This window comes from Solanum tuberosum, unplaced genomic scaffold (genome assembly GCF_000226075.1).
Source record: "Solanum tuberosum cultivar DM 1-3 516 R44 unplaced genomic scaffold, SolTub_3.0 scf00116, whole genome shotgun sequence".
Classification (NCBI taxonomy): domain Eukaryota; kingdom Viridiplantae; phylum Streptophyta; class Magnoliopsida; order Solanales; family Solanaceae; genus Solanum; species Solanum tuberosum.
Window position 1 is genome coordinate 272,840 of NW_006239040.1, and position 24,327 is coordinate 297,166.

Below are 24,327 nucleotides of genomic sequence, written 5' to 3' on the forward strand. Positions count from 1 at the left end.
TTTTTTTTTGAACATTGGTAAAGTTGTATTCTTCAGCATTAAGGACATGCTGGCCACCTTCAAAATTTACAGCCCTAAGCGAAATTACAAGCTCCCTATTAATTCTATAATTTGATCTACATCTTCTATGCAAAGTTGTTTACACCAAAAAAGTAAAGATACCAAACAATTCCATTTTACTTTGTGAATGGAATTAGATCTATCTTCAAAACATCTCCCATTTCTTTCCTTCCACACTGACCACCATATGCATGATGGTATTAGCTTCCACCACTTCTTTTGAGTCTTGCTACCCCCTCTTCTGATCCAACACTTAAAAAGATCAGAGGTGTGTTCTGGCATAGACCAGCTACAGCATGTGATGTTGAGAAACAGCTCCCAGATCTGTGCAGTGAATTTGCAATGTAAAAATAGGTGATTGTTTGTTTCCCCAGTCAAATTGCACAGGAAACACCTAGGGACTAGTTGCTTTCCTTTCTTCTGCAGCACTTCTTGAGTTAAGCAGGCTCTTTTGGTGACTAACCAAGTGAAGCATTTCACTTTGGTGGGGGTCAGTCCTCTCCAAATACTCTTCCAGTGATGATGGTAGCCTCTAACCCCAACTTGTATGCCTTTCTTGTAAGCACTGTTTACTGTGAATTTGCCATCCTTGTTGTGCTTCCAAATAACTCTATCTGGTGCATTTGTTACTAGATTGATTCCCCCCAATTTTCCCAGGAAAGATGCCACTCTATCTACTTCCCAATCATTCAATAGCCTTCTGAAAGATAGGTCCCAGCCTTGAGTTGTCCAGCATTCTCTAAATACTAATCACTTTTTGCCAAGGGCCTACTAATTCTTTTTCCCATATCAACATCTTTATTTTCGACAACCAGAGCTATGTGATCCATTTGTGTGTATATGCATTTTTCTTGATCTAGTATTGCTTAAGCCTTAAGGTACTCAGAATCAATTCTCACATGTTATTTAATGATGTGGTTTCTTTTGAACTCTTCATCATGCCAATGGCTTACATCTTTCATTTTGCTTAACAGATACCAGAATATTGATTTCCGAGTGCACCATGAATTACGAAGCTACTGTGAGAGCCGTTTGTCGTCTGGGTACTGAATCCATTCACAACTCATATATACGTGTTCTTTAAAATTTAAACTCTCTGAGCTCTCTGTTCTCTCGTAGGTAGGAATGCTGTTATCTTTATCTCAAATTGAATCTTATCCATCTTTAAGCTTACATTATTTTAAATAGAAAGAATCTTGCTTGTGTTGTGCGAAGTGCACTTTTGGATTTTTCAGAAGTACCTCAAGATATGTTCTCTGGTTTTAGATGCGAAAGGGATTACATGTTATTTGAGTTGTGTTCTTCTAACTAAACTGGAATAAATATTGGCGAGCTATTAAGTTCAATAAATTGATAAAATTTAAAACAATTCTTTAGCTTATTCAGCTAAAGCTAACATGAAAAAAGCAATCATGTCTCTGGCCTTACGGTCTATTTAGATTGCAATCATTTCCTATCGCTCGTGATCTATGAATCCCTACCAGGAGAGAGCCTTATGTTTAGAGATTGTTCTGTAAAACAACCTCTGCTTTGGTTATGCAGTTATGGCCGCATAGAGTTTTAGAGAGTGTCTGAATTACATTCAAATGAAAACGATTATTAATTTCACAACTTAACACCATTTAATTTGATAACCATGGCGTCTGGGCCAACTTGCGTTAATTTCACAGGGTTCCTACTCACTCACTAACACACAAGTACTGGGTAACTCTGTCTGCTCAGGCTTGGACAGATGGGAAGAAAACACTTAGTCCTCTGGGATTTGAACTTGAAACTTCATGGTTCTCAACCCACACCATTGTCTACTTGGCCACACCCTTGGAGCAACAAGTTTAACACCTCTTCTATGTGTATTGATAGAATACAAGAGACAGAATGAATAAATGCAGTTGCTAACTTCTTTTCTGCAGTTGCTTGTTCTCATATGCTTTGCTTTTCTATTCATGTCGTTTAACTGGGAAACAATTAAATTAAGTCTGGTATCCAACTCAACTAGCCAATATGATCTTACATAAATCTGATTTGATTTGGTCTTAGTGGATAATGATAGCTAAATAATAGACCATTTTTTATGCCGTATTTTCTTTTTTTCTACAGATTGCAACATAGATGGGATGATATATGTGCCTTCCGTGTTTTTCCGTGTAAATGTCAGCTAGCATTGCAGCTTTGTGAACTCAAGGATGACTACATTCAACAAGAAATCAGAAAACCGTCAAAGGAAAAAACTTGCAATGTATGTTATCATTTAGTAAAAAATTGCTTCTTAATGAGAATCCTATATATTTTCTCAGGTTTATGAAATGTAAGTTTGCTACTGTATGCACTATATGTTGATGCATGGATGGTTTGTGGGGCTCATGATGCCCCTGCTTTCTGCAAATCAGAAACAACATTAGCATTTAGTTGTTCAGTATGATTGGAGTTTATGATGCCCATGTAGCAAATTTCCTGGTTGCCTTTCCTTGCCAAAGTTAAAAAGGACTTGTGTGATTCACTGTGTAAACTACTGATAGAGTGAGTCGAGAAATGAAAATGTGTGAAACTATCTTTGAGATATTAATATATTTGTGTGTGCTGCACTCATGCACATATTGTCAAAAGTCATGTTTCTTTTCGAAAGATCTCTTATTCTGAAAGATAATTAAATCAATTGACTTGAAAATCTTGAGGATTAGAAGTCAATCTGGTGTAGAAGAGAAGCAAACAGATTTGTCCACTAGAGACTGATTGTTTTACTTCCTTTTTTAGCTGTGCTAAGGTTCATGTTACCTCTTGATATTTCCCTATTCTTTAACCTTTTTTTTCTTTTTGTCTTTTGGTTCTCAAATTGGATGTATTACTATGAATAATGAACTTCTTTAATTATATCTAACATGCTCTGCCTTGTTCCTTATGTGCATGAGACAATTGATTGTTTGCTTCCTGGGGATTGGGTGTGTGTGTGTGTGTTGTACTCCGATATGCTTGAATGCTTCCATGTTTGTGTATTCTGACAAATACTGAATAAATCTCCAGTGATACTTTTCCTCTGATTATTTAATTTGCAGAGTGTAACAGGATGGTTCTCCTTTCATACTGTTGATTGCTTGAGACGTTGTATTGATGTGAGATTTATGTCAGTATGCCCTCATCCCCGTGCTGAGTCTTTACTAAATTCTATTTCCACCCGCTTCGAAAAGTCAAAGAGGACTCATACTTATTTGAAAGTTGCAAGACCGGAAGAGCAAGAAAAAGTCAATAAAGGTTTAAAGCAGTCGGTGTTATTTGTGGTCTATTTTATGAATTTTAAGTGTTGACATAATTATCTATCAGGAAACTTAATTGTTAATGTAATTAACTTTCGTATTTTTGGAAACTTCTGAATTGTAAATATTAAAGCTAAAATTATTCCTACAACTGATTTGCTCTCTGGAGTGTTTCAAACTTCTGGATTTTATTTTAATCTTACTATTGATATATTTTATCTTCCAACTAGTAGTCATTTTAGTAATATCAGTGCCTTCACTCAAGTATTTTCTCTTAATAAGTTCCTTGAAATGTCAGATGCGGAAAACAATGAAGTCGATGAACAAGCAGAAAACCATGACGTTGATGAACCTGATGATTTAGAAGATTATGAAGATGAGTTTGATGATGATAATGTTGAAGAGGAGATGGATGCATATGTATCTCTTGACCTCGTAAGTTCATATTTATATATGGGATGCATTCACAAGTAATTTGTATTAAGCATTCCTCATCATGAAGTCACCTGATGCATCGTCTTCTTAGGCTGTCCAGGAAGGGGATGTCTCTCTACATGATGATCCACGTATCCTTGGAATAAGACCATATTTATTATATCATTCTTCTCTTATTTGCACATGCTGATGGATGGGATTAGTTGAATGATCAGTAAACCTGCAAGAGAATTGGCATACTCCTTTTGTCTTTTCCTTCAAGGTCTGATTTTATGGTTTAGAGTCATACTACTTTTGCCTTTTCCTTTCTAGGGTCTTCTAGTGATCAACTTCTGGTTTATCAACCTTTAGCATTGTGTGCCAAGGATTTTGTTGGCAATTTTAGTTTCCTATATGCTACACAGATACAAACCACGATAATGTTTCAAGAGATTACTTGCAAGAGCTCTTTGGCAATTTTCCATCGAGTACAGCTGGGACGGATGAAGTGCAAGATGATCAGAGTCTTGGAGAATATCAGATATATGACCAATACAACGATGACTCTTATTCCGAAGATGAAGACTACTAAGACATCATGTTAGTGTTCTTTTTAATCTTCTGCAAAATCATACTTTCCTACATCTGGCAGTTTTCCATCACTTTCATACCATAATCTTTTCAGTGCTAAATCATTGTGGGTGTATTACATCTTAAATCATAAACAAATATTTTTCTGGTGCAACTATTGAGTATTCTTTTGATCTGAATAGTTATACTTTTCTTTATTTTTCCCTCATACTAATCTCAGTGAACAGTGTATTTGGTATGGCTACTAACTAACTCCCTCATCTTGTTTCGAATCTTTTTTAGGGGTAATTGCAGGCTAATTAGTGATGGAGTGAAGAACTGCTGCTGCAGAAAAGGGTGGGAATGAAGTATTTGCCTGAGCTCAAGTTTACAGGGAAAAAGCTTAGTGTTGCCTTTTTTTTTGGTTTAGTTTTATTTTAAGTTTTAATTTTTATGTTATGTTTCCGTCTTTTAGCTGGCTAAATGCTGAAGACATGAAGAAATACATAAATTACCCCCTAAACTTGTTCTGGAAAATCACTTTGCCCATTTTAACTTTACGAGCATCCTATTACCCCTTATTCTTGTTTGAACTTATATTAAGACAACCCCGCGACCCTAAGCTGCCATGTGGGGAAGGCAGTGAACTCACCTCCAGTTAGGAGCGTGAAGTCTGCATAGAACTAACAGAACGAATATTTTCAAGAGCTAACTTGTGCCAAGTGTTGTTTATAGTACTATCAATAGTTTGGAGACGAAAGTAATAATTTTTGTCAAATTTGAAGGTATTTTCACATTGTCTCTTTATTTAATCTTCTCTTAACTTTGGATGCACGTACCATCATAATAAGACAACTTTGTTATTTGATATATTATTCTGCACCCTGTCAAAACCAACAAGATTGGCTAAAGTTTACATTTAATTGCCTATAATACAAAAAACAAACCATCAATCCATGTAATTACAGTTCTTAGCATATTCTTAATAAGTTCAAAAAAAAAAAATGTGTACACATAAGGATGGAAAGAGATAGGCATAATAGGGGTTGAGAATCATGAGGTCGAGGTTGTGGAAAAGTTAAATTTTTTTTACAAGAGCATTCTAAAAAAAAGTGTCGATATTTTGAAATTCGAAGATAGTAATTAACAAGAGTCAGGAATTTGAACTAAAGGATTCTAACGTCAGAAATTTAAACTAAAGAACTATAAAAATTGTCAGAAATTTAAACTGAAGAACTATAAAAATTGCAAGTATGTGATACCTAAGATTCGAAGATCGTGGCAAAATCAGAAATTTAAACCAGAATTATATCCTAAACATGAAAATCTACACATTATGCATTAAGTACATGAATTCAAACTCAAACACAAGTGAAACATACAAAAAATATAGCTAAAAGACTAATTTTCACACCTTAGTGTATAATAAACATTATTTTCAGCATCTTTTGTTAATACCAATTCTTTTCTCCTTTTTTTTCAACTAATGATCTCTTTCCCTTCTCATATATATATATATATATATTCCACTTATGATCCCTTCGTTAGAAGCAAAGAAAAACAAGTGAAAACTTTGTAAATTTCTAAGTAAATAACCAAAAATACAATTTTCTTGTTCTAGGCAACATACATAAATGGGGAAGAAAGTCATAATGAATAATTCTCAATATCAAAAGAAGAAGAAATGTGACTTCAACAAATTGATAAAATTGTTGAAACCAAAAGTATATATTACTGACTCTTGTAATTTCAAGAATCTTGTTCAACAACTAACTGGAAATAATAATGGTTCAATTATTTCTTCATCATCTACACCACCTCAAGATCAAGTAAGCCAAGAATTGGATTTTTGTGAAGAATATAAGAGAATAGAATCATGGTTATTATTGGAGTCTGATAATTATTATAACTATGTAGAGTATCATCAACAACAATTAATGTCTCTATATGATTTTGATTATGATTTATGTAATCTTTTCTGATCTATATAAACATTTCAAGTGCATATATATAAATAGTCTGATCTTTCAGCAATATAATTACCGCTAAATATGTATTTTTCTGACATAGTCGAGTCCATCGGTTTTCGACCTGTTTTTTGTAGTGTGATTACTTGTAATTTTTGGTAAGTAGTAAATGTTACTCAAAAGGATAAAATTGCAAAGTGTCACATTTACAAATATTACATGTTCTTTGTTTGTATCATATGCTATACAAATGTACATTATGTAGTGAGAATAGGTGGGAGATACTGAGATTTGTTGCCAAGAATAGCAGCTTTTGTGTCTGGGAAGAACTTGAATCCAGGAAGTGTTGTAATCTGTCCTGTGTTCGAAATATCGATAGGGTAGCGAAGAAGGTGGCCTGGAAGATCTAGATCAAATGTATCACTTGAATAAAGTTTCCAGCTTTCTTCAGCCATGCCATTTACTTTCCTAACACATTCTAGACTCGAGGGATCCGCGAAAGAGTCATCTGCATAGTTTAGATGTTCACACCATAAGGACATTCGAAAACCGTAGATTTTTCCTCTAGGTGGTTGATTAGATGCAAGATGATATGGTTGGTAGCCACCCATAGCAATCTCAGAATCTCTTGCACCATCCATTGACCTTTGATTGATGTTAGCAGATCCAATTATAATGTATTCATCATCAACTTCAAGAAAGAACAAAAGAAGCAAACATTAGTTTGATCAAAATGATCAATAGAGGTAAAATTGGTACTCCGTCCGTTTCAATTTGTTTGTCTGGTTTCTGACTTGAGACGGAGTTTAAAAAAGTAAAAAAGACTTTTGAATCTTGTGGTCTTAAGCTAAAGATGTGTAGAATGTATCACTTAAACATGTTGTGGAAAGTTAGAATTGAAGAGTTGTTCAGAAAAGGAAAGAGATATTCTTTCTGAAACAGATTAAAAAGGAAAGTAAGACAAATTGAAATTGTTCACTCACCGATCATCAGTTTTGAATGAACGTAGATCATAAAGCGTCTGAATTCTTGAGCTCTTGCATAATTAGTATCTGGAACTGGTTTCTGAGGAGGTTTGTATTCTCCAAGCTTTTCGACTTCACGGTTTCCAAGACAGAAGAATGTCAAGTACTCTCTAGGATCAGCAGTAGTATTTCCCTTGGCCTTAAGGGCATTGCATATGTCTGTGTACATCATTTCCATTGTCCTTTTTTGCCAATCTAGAATTGCCTGAACAGAATCACTTTCCGGTATACCTTCTGGCCACATCGGTAGAACAATATAGACCGTAAATCTCTCCCCTGCTTGAATCTTGCTCACAATCTTAAGTGAGATCTCCTTTGGGATAAGATGCAAAGCTCCGATATCCTCGAGCTTGATATCATTTGCAGGCTTCCAACCATAGCAACTTCCAATAAAGTATTGGTTTTCAATGTAAATGAAGTTCTTAGCTCGACGAATGGCACTAATGTATGCATCATGGATACTTTGATCAATGACGTTGTTTTTCCCAGTAACAAGGCCTACCTCAGAAGCTTCTTCGGGGTTTACAGGGAAGTCAGTAACAGCACCACCATCAATAGACCGAAATATTTGAACATTCCAGGTTTCTCTATCTCTTGATGCTGTAACTTCCGTTGGACGAATAATAAACTTATCAAGCTCATTCATTGAGTAGATAAATCTATTTCCAATCTGCTTCCTCCACCTTTGCTCAAAATTATACAAGACATCCCACGCAACGGGCCCTTCTAGCCTACAATGAATGTCATGCCAAGGCTCTCTTGGACCACCTTTCGCGATTGAAGAACCTGGAAAGGTAGGCTGATAGAAATCTTGCTTATGTACTGTGTCCAATGTCCTGAATAATGAGTGATCTCGAGTATCATATCGTCCATCACAAAGATCAATACCACCAAGAAAACTCACTATCATCCTTTTATGTGACATCCCTCCTGGAATTTCAGTGTCTACAACAATCGTCTTTTGATGATGAGTAAACATTGTACCAACTTGAAACCCCTGAATCACTGTCTTTCCACTATCAGCATTACGCGGACATAAACAACAGTGGACATCTGTGTTCTTAAAATAATCCGCGGTTTCTTGATCATGAGTTGACATTAGTCCATCTCTTTTTAGTACCTCATCTGAAGTTATATCATCCCAAACTAACAAAAGAACATTAACTCCTTCACTTGCTTTCTTTTTCAGGAGCTCCCCGAGAGTAAGTTCTCCACCTACCTTTGGCCTTTTTGGATTTCTTATCAAGGTAATTTTCGTATACACAGACCATCCGGCTATATAAATCATATGCTTTGCATTGTTGATTGCATCAAAAATATCTTCCCAACATCTCTGAGGTTCAAAAAGTCCTTGTGACTTGAGATAATTTGTGATATCATCGTCTGAAATGTCTGCATCGGGGTAAAGTGTAACTTGACACCCCTGTCTCTCCTTGAAAAACGTATACGGGACTCCTCCAAATGCAGGGGAGGTAATGCCTCTAGACCAATTACTGTCTTGCTTTACGCTATAGAACTGCAACCTTACATGGATTTTTGAATGACCACTTATCGGATGCCTCTCTTCATCTACTATAGGTACCCATCTATCGACTATATATCGATTCAAGACTTCCTCAACAGGGAGATAAGCTCTTCCAATTAGTGTTGCACTAACAGGATTCTCATCTTTTACTGTAAAAATGATGTTAGAAACCTCATGAGCACAGTAGAATCGAAATGTGTCATTCCAATGAGGGTTGGAAGGCTCATTTTCCGCGATTCTAGTTCTTCCAACTCTAGCCTTATCTAAATCTATGGTTGCATAAAGTTTTGTAGCAGAAATCTGCAAAATTTGTAACACATTGTGAAAAAAAGTTTAAAATGGATAACGGATAGAACTTTCTCTGTCCCAATCTATGTGACACAGTTTGATTTGACACAAAGTTTAAGACAGAAATGAAGAGTTGTACTTCTTGACAGTTTATGCGACTATAAATTATTTCATTAAGGGTAAAATGGTAATTTTGAAGTTAAACTATTTCCAATTATAGAGAAGTGACATTTTTTTAAGACAGACTATAAAGGAAAGTATGTCACATAAATTGGGACAAATACAACAACACACTAATTATATTAAAGACGGTACCTTTGGCGCGCAGAAGAACAATTTCTTGACATTGTTCAAAACTCTTTTGGTTAGTTTCTGGGGAGATGTCTATAAGTAAAGATATGGAGATTAGAAAAATGCTTGAGGCTAAAATGGATCAAATATTAATAAGCACATACATATGTATTATCACCATTATATTGAGAATTCATTTGTACTAATATAATGTCATCAACCTTAATCAACACTTGTTAGGCATCACACTTCATTGATTTTAGATTTTAGTAATTTCTATAACTGATTGAACTAAAAATAGCTGACAGATGTATAGTATTTGTATAACATGTGTATGATCGTGTATAATGAGATATAATTTATTTATATCAACTAGAAAAAGTAGACAGTAAATTTGTCCAGATATTTCCATTAGCTATATGTTACTTCTTCTCCATGGGAAAATAAAGAAACAAGATTTTGTGTCACATGGCTAAATTTTTGTCATTTTTATATCTTGAATTACTATACTATATGAGTAATAAATTTCCAAGGCACACAACCCTTCTATGCATGCAAAATATTACTCCAAGTTATAATTAATCAACAACAATATGTCTCTCGTGAGTGTGGCATGCACCTTTGTATCTTTCTTATTCGCTACAACGAAAGAGCTACCCTCACCTAATCATACTTCAAAAAGCTTAGATTCTATAGGTGTAATTATAAACTCTTTAATATCTTAAATCATGTAATTGGAAAGTGTTAGCCTCAAAAACCTTTGATACTTTGGAATACACCATGAGCAGTCATACTCATCACCATTAATACATCTAGTTCACTAGAAGGTATCATAAAAAGATTGAATGAGTTCATTAACATTAAAATTTAAACTATGGTTTCATAGTTTTACTACAAAAATATGCCTCTTAACCTTGTGCAATTATGACCAAACTAGTACATGAATCAATTGACTTGTCAAATTTTTCTTTTCTTTTTTCTCTCTTTTTTTCATTGCTTATTGTCAAATTATAGAAGCGGATTTGGTATTTAAAATCGATGGAATCAGAATAATTATGATTGTATGAATAAAACTTAAAAGAGATAATTAATGGTAAAAAGTATATTTGAAATATCACGTTTTTTGTGAGTTTTCTATCTGATAATGCAGGTGTTATTAGGTATTCTTTTTTACTACTTACCTAAACTATCATCAATTATTTTTTCAAAACACACCTCAACTATCCGTTGTTCTCTTTTCCCACTTGAACGATGGTGATATTTCAGGAAGAAAAAGAAAACAACCGACAATTAATGTATGCTTAGATAAATAGCTAGTAATAATTCAAGTAGGAAAAACAAACTACTAATAATTCAAATAGGAAACTCACAAAAACATGATACTTTAGATATATTTTTTTATTGTTAACTCAGATTAAAATTCTTTTTTCATATGTATACATAGTTCGAGCAGAAAACTTACCGGTCCACAACAATCAGCACAACCAGTCCTTATCTTATCAATTTCATAAATTGTAGCATGAAGAGTACCATGCAACAAACGTGGACCCATTTTTCAGCTAAGATGGAGAAAAAAATAAAAGCAAGTCAAATGAGATAAAAATATAAAGCACAAAAAATGAAGAAAGTAAGTAATAAAGACAAAGAACCTTAAAAAGGTAGTTTTTGTCCTTAAGGAGATGAGAATTTGTGATATATACTATTAATAAAGACTTATATATATAAAGAAGACAAAAAAAGGTTTTACTATAATTCTTGGAATCATGTAATACATGAGTTGAAGCAACTTCTTTAGGAGGAATCACCTATTCTAAAGAAAGAATTATCTTTTGCTTTGAATTGCTTTGTTTGTGAGGTTTGTGTACTTGATCCCAAAGAAGAAGTAAATAATTTCATGATTTCTACAATATTGTATGTGCCTGATATATACGATACTTTTTCTAGCCAATATACATAGATTATATACATATTATAAATGGATTATTATACATATATTAGATGTCAGACAACTATTTTTAGTTTAATTAGTTAGGTGGACGACTATTAACCCCCCCCCCCCCCCCCAAAAAAAAAAAAAAAATAAATTTGAAAAATATTTCATATCGAAATTCTAGGTCAGGTCCTGTGTCAAATCTTAGGGTCGGATTTTGGAATGATCGTCGGGGTCATGTCCTAGTTCGGGTGTCGTGGTCGGGTCCTAGCTCGATTATCGGGGTTGATTTTTGGGTCATAAATTATTTTCCTAAAGAGTATTTTCTAGTTTCAAGCCAAAGCTAAAATATATTTTCTAGAAAATGTTTTCCATTCACCAACCGAACATTAAAAAAAAATTTAAAAATATTTTCTACTTACCAACCAAACATGACAAAATAAATTAGAAATCAACTTGGTTTCCAAGAAAATATTTTCATTCGTACCAAACACATCCTTATAGTGACTATATTTATACATTTTTGAGATCCTTTAGGGGTGTTGCTTCAATTTATATTTCATCCTTTCATATTAGTTGATCACTTTTCATTTTATATGGTACTTAAGAAATCATAAATAAAAAGATATAAATCTACATAAGATATAAGTCATGTTTTTTAATTTTGAATTTAAACCATTTCAACGTTAGTTTGCCCATATAAATCCGTATGACCTATAAACAAATCAATCTATATTAAAATAAAAAGTGAAATTACCAAAATACCCTTTTTAAAACCTAAATATCCCATTAAACCCTTCATATTAACCTAAACTATTTTAAATAACTTACACAAATAGCCCAAGGCAACCCTTCATACTCAACCTTTAGTGGAAGCTTAGAAGCATCCTTTTTCTTTGCCTCAAGAGTTGTTTGGCAAGATTCTCAAGCAGAAGCAATATTAATCATGTTACATTTGTTATAAATATGAACTTTGTCGCTGGTCCGTTCCTATTTTGTTCATAGCTAACGAAAATCTGTCACTAAGTAGAATTAGCAATGGATTTTGCTGTTTAGCTACAAAACTTGACCCTAGCTAAATCCATTTTTTTTTTTGTAGTGGGTTACTCCATCATTATTACTCAATCCAATTATGTGTGATAAAAAATCAAGACAATCAATTTATAAAAATAAAGAATAATATGTTCACACTATATTAAACTGAAATCACACACCCAAAAGTATAGACTATAGTCTATATATTATATATATATCCAAACAGAGTTCTAACAGCTTGAATATGAAGAACTTCATAATATTTTTTTGAAAATATAACAGAACACATATCCTTCTCTTTCTCTTGTAAATTTAATAAAGAGAAACATAAGTAGCCAAAAAACCGTTGTTAAAATGTGAACAATGTAGAACAGTTCAATTTCTTCCGAAAATCGAGTTTATTGACAAAGACTATAAGACCAACGGCCAATGCTGTTAAACTGATCGTGTACTTTGTTTTTTCACTGATGGCAATATGCTGAATCTTCATACTTTCCATCCCACCTGTTGATCAGATCATGTTCAACGATGAAGTTACTCACGAGTCTATCTTTTCTCGGATACAACGTTAAGCAAGCACAATTGTTAACACAGTATGCAAATGAAACTTGCACCAGTTCATACCTGTCTTGTTCATTTTCCGAAACCTTGAGCTCAAAATCTTCTTCAAATGGCTCAAATACAAGGTTGACTTGCTCGTCCTCAACGTTTTCAAGAGTTGAAGGGTCCCACTGAGGATGATTGCAGGTTAGATAACAACGTCCCAAGGTGGAGAGGACGCAAAGAGAGAGTAAAGTTAGTATAATCACATTCAAATCCATTATGCTTTAATTTCCCAAAATGTAGAATGTGACATAATTAGAAACACAAAATGTCCCCGAAAATGTGTGAGTGTGTGTGTGAGTGAGAGAGACATACTTTCGGAGAATTGTCCTTGTCGATGGTAAGAGCTCTGATACCCTTCATAATATGAGAGGGAATGCAAGTTAGATTCGAGAAGATCAATTATATCGAAAGCTGAACAGAATTTCAGTGATTACCTCATAGACATCACCAGATATTCTTGCTCTTAGTGTATGTATTGTTATTCTGAATTCTTTCTTCAGACATTCAGATAAGGTTTGCTTCCTCCCTTCCCGAATCTGAAAATATTCGAACATATATAAAACAATGCAGAGTATACAGCATAAGAGAAGCAACTCTTTTGATCAAAAGGATTAGCAATGTAACATTGATAGGAATCCAAAAATTCGTCAAATTGCTACTAAATATGCATCACAGGACTCAGTTAACGCATAACAAGTCAAGCATATCTTTCCCTTTTAACTCAAAATGTACAACTGATGTAACATTTTCACCATATCCTTCAAAGCAATCACAACTTATTAGGAGCACGGATATTGTCCGCACAAAAGCCAGTATCACTATGAACCTACTAGTAACAGGAAAAGTCGAATGAGCATAGTCTGCTCCACTAGAATTCAAATGAAACGACAATGCTTTTGTCCTAATACACAGTTAGGTGCTATTTTGCATAAGTTTGAAGAAGATAGACTATTCCAGCTCTAGATAAACTGAGAGCTGCTGTATCAAATACGAAGGGAATGTGACCATTTCGATGGTCTACTCTATGATAGACTATAAGGACTTAGAAAAGAAAGATTATATGAACCATCACCATATCCGGGAAGGAAAGTATTGACTGATTTTGTATGAAACAAAAAGGAGGAACTAACCGATCTTAGAGTGATTTTTAGACCTGTTGGGGATGACCGTTTTAGGCCTTTAAGCACCGGCACAATCCAACCATTTCCCTCTTTGCCAGCTTCAGTTTCCTGAAAAGAAAGAAACCATCGAGTTATTTGTGTTATATCTCTCACAAATCATCATGTTTACAATGCTGTGAAGAATTGTCTTACAAATGAACTGATAATATCTGCAACCGAATCCTTGGAGAAGCACTCATCAATTATTGACTGCCTGCATGAGCTAACATATGTTACTATTGATTTTCTTGATGAAAGAGTATAGAGTACATTAATTAAGACAAATGTTACTTTTTCAAGATACTTTCTTCATCGATCTGAACGTCTGTCGAGAATTCCTTGATTGCAAATCCGACAGCATCCTCGTCGCCAGTGTTTAAGCTTAGTAAGTGCTTCTCTAGCTCTGGCAGTTTCTGACATTTTAAATAGCAAATAGAGTTAACTCTATAATTGGTCAAAGAACATGAAAATACAATCTCAAGTCATTCACAAAATCGAACACCGTTAAAATTTTATGTACTTGATGTTTTAAAAATTTTGTGCTTCATCCATCTGCAGGGACTATGTTGATTTTCTGGCTGTCTGGCATAAAAGTCCTATTATGAACTAGGGAACTTGACGAGAGACAAATCAAACAACATTTGTTGATAAGGTAGTTTATAAGAGAATAACTCAGCCATTGCTTCCATTAGTCAGCTTTATTGGATGGCTCATTCCAGTCTGAAATCACACAGTCGAAAGAGTTGGTTGGTAATTCAAACCTTAATGAAAGCATTCTCTAAGGGCACTGCCCGAAGGGCCTCTTCCCGGTATGTACATGTATCAATCAAGTGGATTTTATTCTGGTGGGATCCATTCAATAAAAGAAAGAAAAAGCAATTCAAGGCCAAAGGCCATAAGGGCGTCAAGGGGGACGCCCTATGAAGCCACAGTATGGGACGGAGAGATTCTTTCTCTTTACTAGAGTTAAGACTATACATAATACAGGGAGAGAAAGACTTAAGTCGACTCAAGTGGAAATAATCCTGGATCTGAATAATTTCAAATTAAATAATGTACATACAAGTTTATCAACATGTAGGAGAACTGGAGAAGGTATTATAGTTCATTCTGGATTTGCAGGATTGACTATGTAAATGAATTGTATGATATATCTCTACCTTCAAGCTATTAGCCGAATTCTTTTGGTTGAGCTAGAACGCAAGGAATTATAAGATATCAAAGAGATTGGAGCGCACACATGTTCCAAACTACAATTTTTGTCCATTAGACTCACCTCCAGAGGTACAAAATGTGTTGCAAGTCCAGCAGCAATCAATTCTTTACCGTTCAGCCTCGCTCCAGTTAAACCCAAGTATTCCCCTACATAAACAGTAAATGCATCACAGATTCTCCATTGGTTCATCGATTAACATAAATAGCATAAAGACAAACTACTTTGTCCCGATGCTATTTTAATGCTTACCGAGTCTACCAGGAAGCCGAGAAAGCATGTATGAGAAACCACAGTCCGTGTGGAAGCCTATACTTGCTTCAGGAGTGGAGAAAACCTATAAAACAAGAGTAAAAATGCAATATAGTTCATGCATTACTTGAAGAAATAAAAGTACAATATACTGTAGTAGATATATTAGAACGAACCGTCTTTTCAGTCACAACAGAGAACTTCATTGGAGCCATTAAGGATGCACCTCCACCCATTGAGATTCCATGAACAAGAGCAACCTGTACAGTGCATAAAACGAAAGTCGGAGACGAGTTTTCAGAATCAACACGCTCTCGTTTCTATTTCAATATAAGGATTTCAGAAGAGTCGTATGAATACTGCACCATGGTTTTCTTATATGTATGAATGTGATTGCAAAGCCAGTACATTCGATAAACAACTTCGAGGCAGGAATCCTCTGTGAAGTACAAGTTCCAAATGTCAGTCAACAAATGGTAATTCAATAGTCTAAAGCTATGTTGCTCGAACTCTCCAAAAATGCTGCAGCACAGTGTCAGATCCTCCAAAAGTAATGATCCGACACGCACCTGGTGACATTTTTTAAGAGTCCAAGCAACATAGGTCTAAAGTAAACCACTGAACTTTTACTGTTACAGTCTCTTACTTGAATTCCTGCCATTATAGAACATTTTCAAATCCCCGCCAGCAGAAAAAGCGCGGCCAGCTCCCTGTTCATTTTATGAAAAACGAAAACAAGGCTAAATAACATTTTCAAAATTCTCATCTCAATCATTTGTCAGCAGTAGCTAGAGATTACAGTAATATAAGAAACAATAAAATTTGAAAATTTTGGAGAGCAGAAACAGATTACTAACCTTGATGATAACAAGTTTTGCTTTCTCATCTTCCTCCCACTTCTCGAGATTCGCTGCCAGCGGTTCTACCTACTTGAAGGAAATTAAAAGTTTTATTATATGCACTAATGCTCTGAATTATATTTACATAATCAGGTCACTAACAAGATACTTAAAACTTAAAAGCAAATCTCTATGATATGTATTACTCTGTCCGTTTCAATTTGGTTGACGGTTGTCTTCTGTTTCAAAAAGAATGTCTCTTTCCTTTTTTAACAACTCTTTTAATTTCAACTTTGTACCTGACATGCTTAAAACGATAAGATTAAAAGTCATTTTAGTACATTCTACTTTTCTTTAGTTTAAAACCACAAGATTCAAAAGTCTTCTTAATTTCTTAAACTCCGTATCAAGTGAATGTCAGACAACCAAATTGAAATGAAGGGAGTAATTGGTAGCTTTCTTAAACTTCGTACCAAGTGAAAGCCATATAATCAAATTGAAACAAAGGGAGTAATTGGTAGCTTTCTTAAACTCTGTATCAAGTTAAAGCCAGACAAACAAATTGAAACAAAGGGAGTAATTGGTAGCTTTCTTAAACTCCATATCAGGTTAAAGCCATACAAACAAATTGAAATAAAAGGAGTAATTGGTAGCTTTCTTAAACTCTGTGTCAAGTGAAAGCCAGACAAACAAATTGAAACAAACGGAGTAATTGGTAGCTTTCTTAAACTCCGTAGCAAGTGAATGTCAGACAAACAAATTGAAATGAAGGGAGTAATTGGTAGCTTTCTTAAACTTCGTACCAAGTGAAAGCCAGACAAACAATTGAAATGAAGGGAGTAAATGGTAGCTTTCTTAAACTCCGTACCAAGCGAATGTTAGACAAACAAATTGAAAAGAAGGGAGTAATTGGTAGCTTTCTTAAACTCTGTATCAAGTTAAAGCCAGACAAACAAATTGAAACGAAGTGAGTAATTGGTAGCTTGCATTGACGAATCCAAAATTTGAACTTCATGGTTTTAGAATCAACATTTTACCACAACTACATGATCTAAGCTAAAGTTACTGAACCCTATTATAGGTTCTTCACTAGGTCCACCCAAAATCTTTACACTATCGATGGATATAACTTAAATCAGATGTAACTAGAAATAGATAATTTCAAGAATTCAAATTCTTCAACATACCACTTTGGGTGAAATGATATTCAACTGTTTTGGGTTATTCAAGGTAACAACTCTAACATTTCCAAGTTCTTCAACCAAAACAACCTGAAATGAACAATCAAAATAATTCAAGAATCAAGATCCACTAGAAGATAATTGATTGAAACATGTAAAGAACTTAACTTTATATCCTTTAATTGAAATTTCAACTAACCTCTTGTTCAAGATTTACTGTTTCTTGAGCCATGATTAATCAAATTCCCAAAACAAGAACCTTTATAAGGAAAACACAATTTCAATCAAGAGAATCTTAAATACAAATGCTTAGTATAATTCCACGAGCGAAATCTGGAGAGAATAGAATATACGCACAACTTAAAACAAAACAAAAGAAGAAGGTGGGATTGCACTTACAAGATCAAATTAGGATGTTGAAAGTGACTTGTAATGCAATAATAAAAAAGAAGAGCAACATAGGCTATGGAGTTTTTAATAGTACACTAGTTGTGGATGGTTGTTGGCTGAGTTTCCTTCCTAGTGTTTGGTAACATAATTACATACCTACCTACCACTACCCCTTTTTAACTTTTTTTTTTTCTTTTCAGAAAGTTTTAATAAACACTTTTTTGAAAAGTACGTTCTTCGTTTTAATTTGTTTGTTTTATAATAATTTAAAATAAAATTTAAGAAAATAAATAAAAAATTTGAATTTTGTGGTTTTAAATCAAAGAGAAAGGCTTAAATATATCATCAAACTTTCAGAAAATGTTCATTTATGTCATCCGTTAAAAGTTTGGCTCATCTATGTCATTTCCGTTTGAGAAAAGGTTCATCCATGCAATTATTTGTTAACTGAAATAGCATAAATGAGCCAAACTTTAAAGGGATTGCATCGATAAGCCTTTTCTCAAAGTTGGATAGCATATTTGAGTCTTTTCCTTTAAAAAAATGATTTAATTAATGACGTGGTTGAATGATAATTGACCACATGTAAAAAATGATTTTGCTAAACCGAAACTTTTTTTTAGTTAACAAATAATGGTTAGATGAGCCAAACTTTAAACGGATGACATAGATGAGCCTTTTCTCAAAGTTCGATAGCATTTTTCCTACTATAATCGATCACATATTGTTTAAATATCAAATAAAATTATGTAAGATCCCTTGATCGAATATACAAAATAAAAATTTGCTAATATGCCTTTGAATATTAAACGAACATTTATGTGACTTCATGGTTTGATTATCTAACCCGTTCAGCAGCCCATATTGACTCGTTTGAGTCCTACCAACCCCATATTGAATTTTGTGGTGCGATGACACCTTAGCTCGTTCGAACTTTTTAAAAATATTAATAGGTATGTATCAGAAATTTTAAAAGTAAATGTATTGACATGAGTGTGACAATAAGATTGAAGAGTCCAAGCAACATAGATGATATCTCAAGAGATTGAACATGCGACAGTTAATCAAAACCTTAGTAACTATTTAGTTTGGTATATTAAAAATAATGTATCGTATAAAATATTTTTAATATTCTTTAACTTTATACATTTTTAGAGGTAATTGCATTTTTAATCATGCTAATACATGTATTATAACATTGATATTTAATACTATGGTTTGCCAACTACTCCGTCAATTTTAATTTGTTTTTAGCATGTGTTTGACTTAACATGAAGTTTTAAAAAAAAGGACGGTTGAGTCTTGTGGTCTTAAATTAAAGATATGTCAAACATATCAATATATTCTTTAATCTTCCGGTCTTAAACATGTTATGTGAAAAGTTGAAATTAAAGAGTTGCTAAAAATATTTTTTACACGGACTACAAAAAAAAAGTAGATTAAACAAATTGAAACCGAGAGAATGTTAGTTACACATATGATAATACCAAATATTTTTAAAATGTACCAAATAAAGAATACATATTATCATAACTAATAAATGTATTATTTTTTCTAACACCTTCTACCGAACGATCCTTATTCTTTATTCAAATTTATAGAATGGATTTTATGGGCTACCAAATTTTCCTATTGCAACCAATATAAAGTGAACTGGGCCGGGCCTCAAGACCCAAAGACTATCTATTTTAGGAGAACAAATTGGGTTGAAAAGATGTTGGAAGTAGCCACTATTTAAGTTAAGTGTGGGTTTACAAAATATTTAAAGTTTAGCCACTTGAAAAGGGGGAATTGACAAGAAAAAGAAGTGGTTGCACAAATTATATGTAATTTCAAAGTTCATCATTAATTCAAAATCTATTAGCTTTTCCTAATTGGGAGGGATATTATATTGGGTTGAATCGATCTACATGAACGATCTAATTTTGTTCAATCAAAATTAACTTAACATTCCATAACAAATACAGCCTCCCAATAGGATTCTCTAAGGGATAAGAAAATAAAAACATATGTTAGAAATTAATTTACTCCACAATATTTAATTTATTATTCTACATATATATAATTTTTCCTAAATGGTGAAATTAGATGCATCATATTCCACTAGAAAAACAAAAATGAGAAGTGAGACCTTGATTGATACAAACATCAGCATTTCATCTGGAAGAACTTCGACATGTGTTTTGACTGTTGGTTACAATTTTCCAAGAACCAATGGTTTCCAAGAAATATAACATGTCCGATACGATAAAATTAGTTTATAAAAATATAATTATTCAATCGGTTCAAATAACATGTGTTGTCGACCTATTTATATATATTAACTTAACCAATTTTGATTCGTTCAATAAGCACATTTAAAAATCGGATTAATAAAAATCACAAAATATTCTTTAAAAAATAATTTTTTTTGGTTTGATATGTAACATTTTTTATAAGTTCTTAAACAAGTTATTAGAAAATGAATAAATAATTTGAAATGTAATAAGTATTGAACGGATTGAATTACGACTTGTATGTTAGTCTAGTGAATTGATCAACTAATTCAATATTTCATTTTGATAGTCAAAATTCAATTTAGACCGCTCATTTAATATCCGAGTAACAAATTAATAATTTGTAAATTTTACTTAAATTCAGCTAATGAAAAGTATTTAGGGAGCATTTAATTACATGATGGGGATGAGTATACGTTTATTAGATTTGTGGAAAGTATACTATAGAAGAAAACAAGAGTTGACTGACTTAGAATTAGAATGAGTGAATGGAAATAGTGGAAGAGTACCTGACTCCCTCCGTCTCAATTTATATGACATTATTCGTTTTTTGAGAGTCGGACAGTTTAAGTTTGATAGGAAATTGGCGCATGAAATCTTTAAATTTCTTGAAACTAAATTTATATATTTGCAAAATTACATAAAAAAAATATTATAAGACAATAATTGACAATTCAAAATATTTAAAAGATATATATAAAAAATTTACAGTCGAAGATAGACTTATTTAAATCTCTAAATCTGAGGTGACACATAAATTGAAACGGAGAGAGTATCTTGTGACTCAGTTATAAATACATTTTATATATTTTAAAATTTAATACTTAGGTACCTTATATTATACAACATCTTTATAAAAGATAGTGACATAATTACAAATATACCTCTTGTATTATAAAAATTAAACATGAATAAAACATCTCACATTAACAGAGTTTTGACATGATTGCTAATTAACATGATTCTAAAGTATAATTCGTTGCACAAAACATTTCACATTAGCATATTAGTCCAGTGAAGAGGAAGGGAAAGGGTCATACCTTATTCAAGAGGTGTGTTGTAGAGGGTTATTGACAGTTTAACCTAATTCAAGTGTTAGTAATTGTTTTCACGATTTGAACCCGAAAATTCACATGGCTCTAGTTATTGAAATTTTCAAGACAAAACTTTGTAAATTTTGAAACTATTGAAGAAAAAAAAGTGAAGTCATTAACTTGGTCCGTTGAAGACGTTATTTTGTTTTCCATCTCACCTTCTTCCTTACGTCCACATGCATTAAATATGTAATGCAACGACTCTTGGTGAATTCATGAAGATATACTTATTAAAATATGTTTGTTACGATACAAAATGTTTTTCTGAAAAAATAGGTGAGTTTCTTACCTATTTATTGTTGTTTATAAGCAAAAAGATAATATTATCTCATTATTTTTCTTATTCCATTAGGTAAGTGAGAATGATCCCACATAATTGGACCGGGACGAGATTCTTCGACTCGTTATATAACTAGGGGATTTTTTCTTCTTTTGAGCTAAGTTTTTAGGGTGTGAGTTAGACCCATGATTCACTTTTTAATGTGGTATCAGAATCAAATCCATATATATAATCGATGTGGGGCCTCGGACTGTGCAGGGAGAGAGGGTGATGATATATCCCCGAGGCCCCGATCCATGATTGTACACTCTCCAATTCGGACAATGTCCGGGTGTTGGAAGGGTGGGTGTGGGTGATGAGAATGATCGTCCGACGACGAGATCTCTAGATTTCTTATATGGCTTGGACAATCATCCCCTTTGAGCTAGCTTTTGAAGTGTGAGTTGCACCCAAAGTCCATTTTATCATAAAGTCTTCTCATTTTTTAGAAACCTATTTTTCTAAAAAGAATATTTTTTATGAAAAACATTTTTCAGAATATATTTTCCTCCGTCCCAAGTCCACCCTTAATGACTTTTATAATATATGTCATCTTCATAAGTCATAACATACTGATAATTCTAATAACTGCATTGTCCTAATCTTTAATGCGTGTTATTTACGACTTACAAATTAATATATTTCTATTTCCACCCTATAAATACCCTCAAAATATAAACTATTTTCCTCAAGGCAATTTCTCAAGCATTTCAAAAAAAAAAACACCCTCTTTCTTTCCAAGAATTAAAATTATCTCACCCTCAAATCAATATTTATATTCCCTTTTTCAAACCTAGAGAATGAATAAGGTATTTATATATTTTTTAAATGTGTTTTTTTTTACTAATTTGAGTCTAGTTTTAATTGAAAAATGATATCTAGCTAGCAAAGTGGCTATATTTTTTTAAAATTATATTGGTTCATTTACTAATGTATGGTCTTATAAAATTTGGGCAGCAAAAGGTTGTTATTAGGTTATCCATAAATGGTCATGATAAAAAATCAAGGTCCAAGGCTTTCAAAATTGCTGTTTCTCAGCCAGGTATGTAAGGTACATGTCATATATTTATTAGTTAGGTGCATACATTCGGTCTTTCGTTTCATTTTATGTGATACAGTTTAGAAAACGATGAGATCAGTTAGAACCTACCCTATTCGGTTAACCTCAACAAAAAAATACTTTATATATGTGTGTATATATCTTGAAGAACTACTATCATGCATTTTAAAAGGACCCTTCAAATATATCTGTTGGATTTGGACATCGAATCATCGTGCCCCTTAGGCCTCAAATTACTTCAATTAATGTATTAAAGATAGTGATGCACCTATCGTGTCCAAATCCTGAGTCCGTCTCTGCTACTAAATATTTCAAACTCCTATTGATTTTTCTATGTCCCTCTAGGTGTGAATTCAGCAGCTATGAAAGGGGGAGAAAATAACCAATTAGAAGTGGAGGGGGAGCAAATTGATGCAGCAGTGCTAACCAAATTGCTTAGGAAGAAATTGAAGAAAGGAGCAGAGTTGTTAAGTGTTGGCCCTATTGACAAGAAAGATGATCCAAAAATAGAATTAGTTCCAATGATGCAATGGCCATCTAATAATTATTATCCATATCATGTTGTACCTCAATATCCATTTTATGAAGTTACAGAATCATATCGAGGTGGTTGCTCAATTTTCTGAAAGTAGTGTCGATTTATTGTCACAATTCATGAAGTAATATATTGTTGGGTTTTAAAGGTGTGAATAGGAAATGAAGGGTTGTAACTTTGCCGAAGGGTTGTGACCTTTATGAAAGGTAGTGTCTCTTCTAAAGGGTTGCGACCGTTTGAAAGGTTGTGCCTTTTCCAAAGTATTGTTACCTTTTTGAAATGTTGTCTTTTTTCCAAAGAGTTGTGACCTTTACTCTTTGTTGGCTATAAATAGAGAGACTTTCTCTCATTTTTCTGCATTGAATTCTTTCCTTCTTCTGCATATATTTCTTACAAAACAAAATTGATCTATCGTGTCTGTGTGTGATCTCGTTGCTGTCTTTTTGAGTTCGTTGAAATTATCGAAGTTTGAGGTACCACTATTTCTTTAATGGTTAATCCGTTTTATCTTGGGAGAAATTAATCTATAACCTCGGGTACTTGAGAGAATTAAATTTCTTAAGGACACACAGTGGGTTCTGTAGACTCGGATAGTTCTTTTCATCTTTTATTATTTCTGATTTGCTAATCTGAATACAGGAGATAACATATATGAGCTTGAATTTGAAGTTGTTGAGTTTGAATTTATCCATGTTACTATATAAATAAATTAACCTACAATAACATGTAACTCTTCATAGCAAGTCTGATACAATAACTTAAAATGTAGAGTAACTATTTACTATATATAGTCAGGTAGATTGCTTTCATAGTGTCAACGTATATAACTTAAATCATTACGATTATTACTAGTCAAAAATAGCAAAACAATTACTTATATGCAAAAGAAAAGGGAGCTTTAAGCAAACCTATATTTTTTGGTGTTGCCAATTGGTATTGATGGATCTGCCTGTCTCCTCTGGTACCAACTAGGAAGAGTGTCAATTTTTTTTGACAATGCTGTTCTTAGTTGGCATCCAGGGAGCCAGGCAGAACAATTTCATTTCTTG

At 33.3% G+C, this 24,327-nt stretch overlaps 4 protein-coding genes across 7 annotated transcripts in view; 2 read left to right on the plus strand and 2 right to left on the minus strand.

Moving 5' to 3' along the window:
• The window catches only part of LOC102591133 (general transcription factor 3C polypeptide 5-like), a 13,944-nt gene extending 9,075 nt beyond the window's left edge, over positions 1 to 4,869 (plus strand). For 2 of the 4 annotated variants that reach the window (XM_006349944.2, XM_006349943.2), the window contains exons 11-17: positions 1,035 to 1,103; positions 2,158 to 2,296; positions 3,111 to 3,306; positions 3,607 to 3,743; positions 3,835 to 3,874; positions 4,148 to 4,322; positions 4,596 to 4,869. In XM_006349944.2, coding sequence (XP_006350006.1) covers positions 1,035 to 1,103; positions 2,158 to 2,296; positions 3,111 to 3,306; positions 3,607 to 3,743; positions 3,835 to 3,874; positions 4,148 to 4,314 — 748 coding nt within the window. In that variant the 3' untranslated portion in view covers positions 4,315 to 4,322; positions 4,596 to 4,869. The remainder of the gene's footprint in view (positions 1 to 1,034; positions 1,104 to 2,157; positions 2,297 to 3,110; positions 3,307 to 3,606; positions 3,744 to 3,834; positions 3,875 to 4,147; positions 4,323 to 4,595) is intronic. The other 2 variants (XM_015309851.1, XM_006349942.2) reach the window with 2 other exon arrangements.
• A 1,477-nt stretch (positions 4,870 to 6,346) lies between these two features.
• On the minus strand, positions 6,347 to 11,080 carry LOC102591907 (phospholipase D alpha 1-like). The gene is made up of 5 exons (XM_006349945.2): positions 11,038 to 11,080; positions 10,851 to 10,947; positions 9,413 to 9,481; positions 7,243 to 9,109; positions 6,347 to 6,950 (listed from the first exon to the last, which is right to left on the minus strand). The coding sequence occupies exons 2-5, from the start codon at positions 10,938 to 10,940 to the stop codon at positions 6,517 to 6,519; spliced, it is 2,460 nt and encodes an 819-aa protein (XP_006350007.1). The 5' UTR covers positions 10,941 to 10,947; positions 11,038 to 11,080; the 3' UTR covers positions 6,347 to 6,516.
• Positions 11,081 to 12,524: 1,444 nt separating this feature from the next.
• Positions 12,525 to 18,145, minus strand: LOC102592236 (3-hydroxyisobutyryl-CoA hydrolase-like protein 5). The gene is made up of 16 exons (XM_006349946.2): positions 18,004 to 18,145; positions 17,804 to 17,863; positions 17,611 to 17,694; positions 16,442 to 16,510; positions 16,231 to 16,294; positions 15,950 to 16,023; positions 15,761 to 15,844; positions 15,585 to 15,669; positions 15,396 to 15,481; positions 14,411 to 14,532; positions 14,273 to 14,333; positions 14,090 to 14,188; positions 13,394 to 13,495; positions 13,272 to 13,313; positions 12,978 to 13,084; positions 12,525 to 12,857 (listed from the first exon to the last, which is right to left on the minus strand). The coding sequence occupies exons 2-16, from the start codon at positions 17,834 to 17,836 to the stop codon at positions 12,815 to 12,817; spliced, it is 1,155 nt and encodes a 384-aa protein (XP_006350008.1). The 5' UTR covers positions 17,837 to 17,863; positions 18,004 to 18,145; the 3' UTR covers positions 12,525 to 12,814.
• A 4,242-nt stretch (positions 18,146 to 22,387) lies between these two features.
• LOC107061092 (uncharacterized) lies at positions 22,388 to 23,610 on the plus strand. The gene is made up of 3 exons (XM_015309836.1): positions 22,388 to 22,492; positions 22,641 to 22,725; positions 23,089 to 23,610. Exons 1-3 carry the CDS (start codon positions 22,484 to 22,486, stop codon positions 23,367 to 23,369), a joined length of 375 nt encoding a protein of 124 aa, XP_015165322.1. The 5' UTR covers positions 22,388 to 22,483; the 3' UTR covers positions 23,370 to 23,610.
• The last annotated feature ends 717 nt before the right edge of the window (positions 23,611 to 24,327 follow it).

Coding starts and splice junctions, on each gene's coding strand:
- LOC102591907 (XM_006349945.2), bottom strand. CDS start 10,940: ATGGGTCCACGTTTGTTGCATGGTACTCTTCATGCTACAATTTATGAA. Junction 9,110..9,412: donor TGTTCTTCTGCGCGCCAAAG/GTACCGTCTTTA, acceptor CAAATTTTGCAG/ATTTCTGCTACAAAACTTTA. Junction 6,951..7,242: donor TCATTCAAAACTGATGATCG/GTGAGTGAACAA, acceptor TCTTTCTTGAAG/TTGATGATGAATACATTATA.
- LOC102592236 (XM_006349946.2), bottom strand. CDS start 17,836: ATGGCTCAAGAAACAGTAAATCTTGAACAAGAG. Junction 16,511..17,610: donor ATATCATTTCACCCAAAGTG/GTATGTTGAAGA, acceptor TCCTTCAAGTAG/GTAGAACCGCTGGCAGCGAA. Junction 15,845..15,949: donor ATACATATAAGAAAACCATG/GTGCAGTATTCA, acceptor TGCACTGTACAG/GTTGCTCTTGTTCATGGAAT.
- LOC107061092 (XM_015309836.1), top strand. Junction 22,726..23,088: donor AATTGCTGTTTCTCAGCCAG/GTATGTAAGGTA, acceptor ATGTCCCTCTAG/GTGTGAATTCAGCAGCTATG.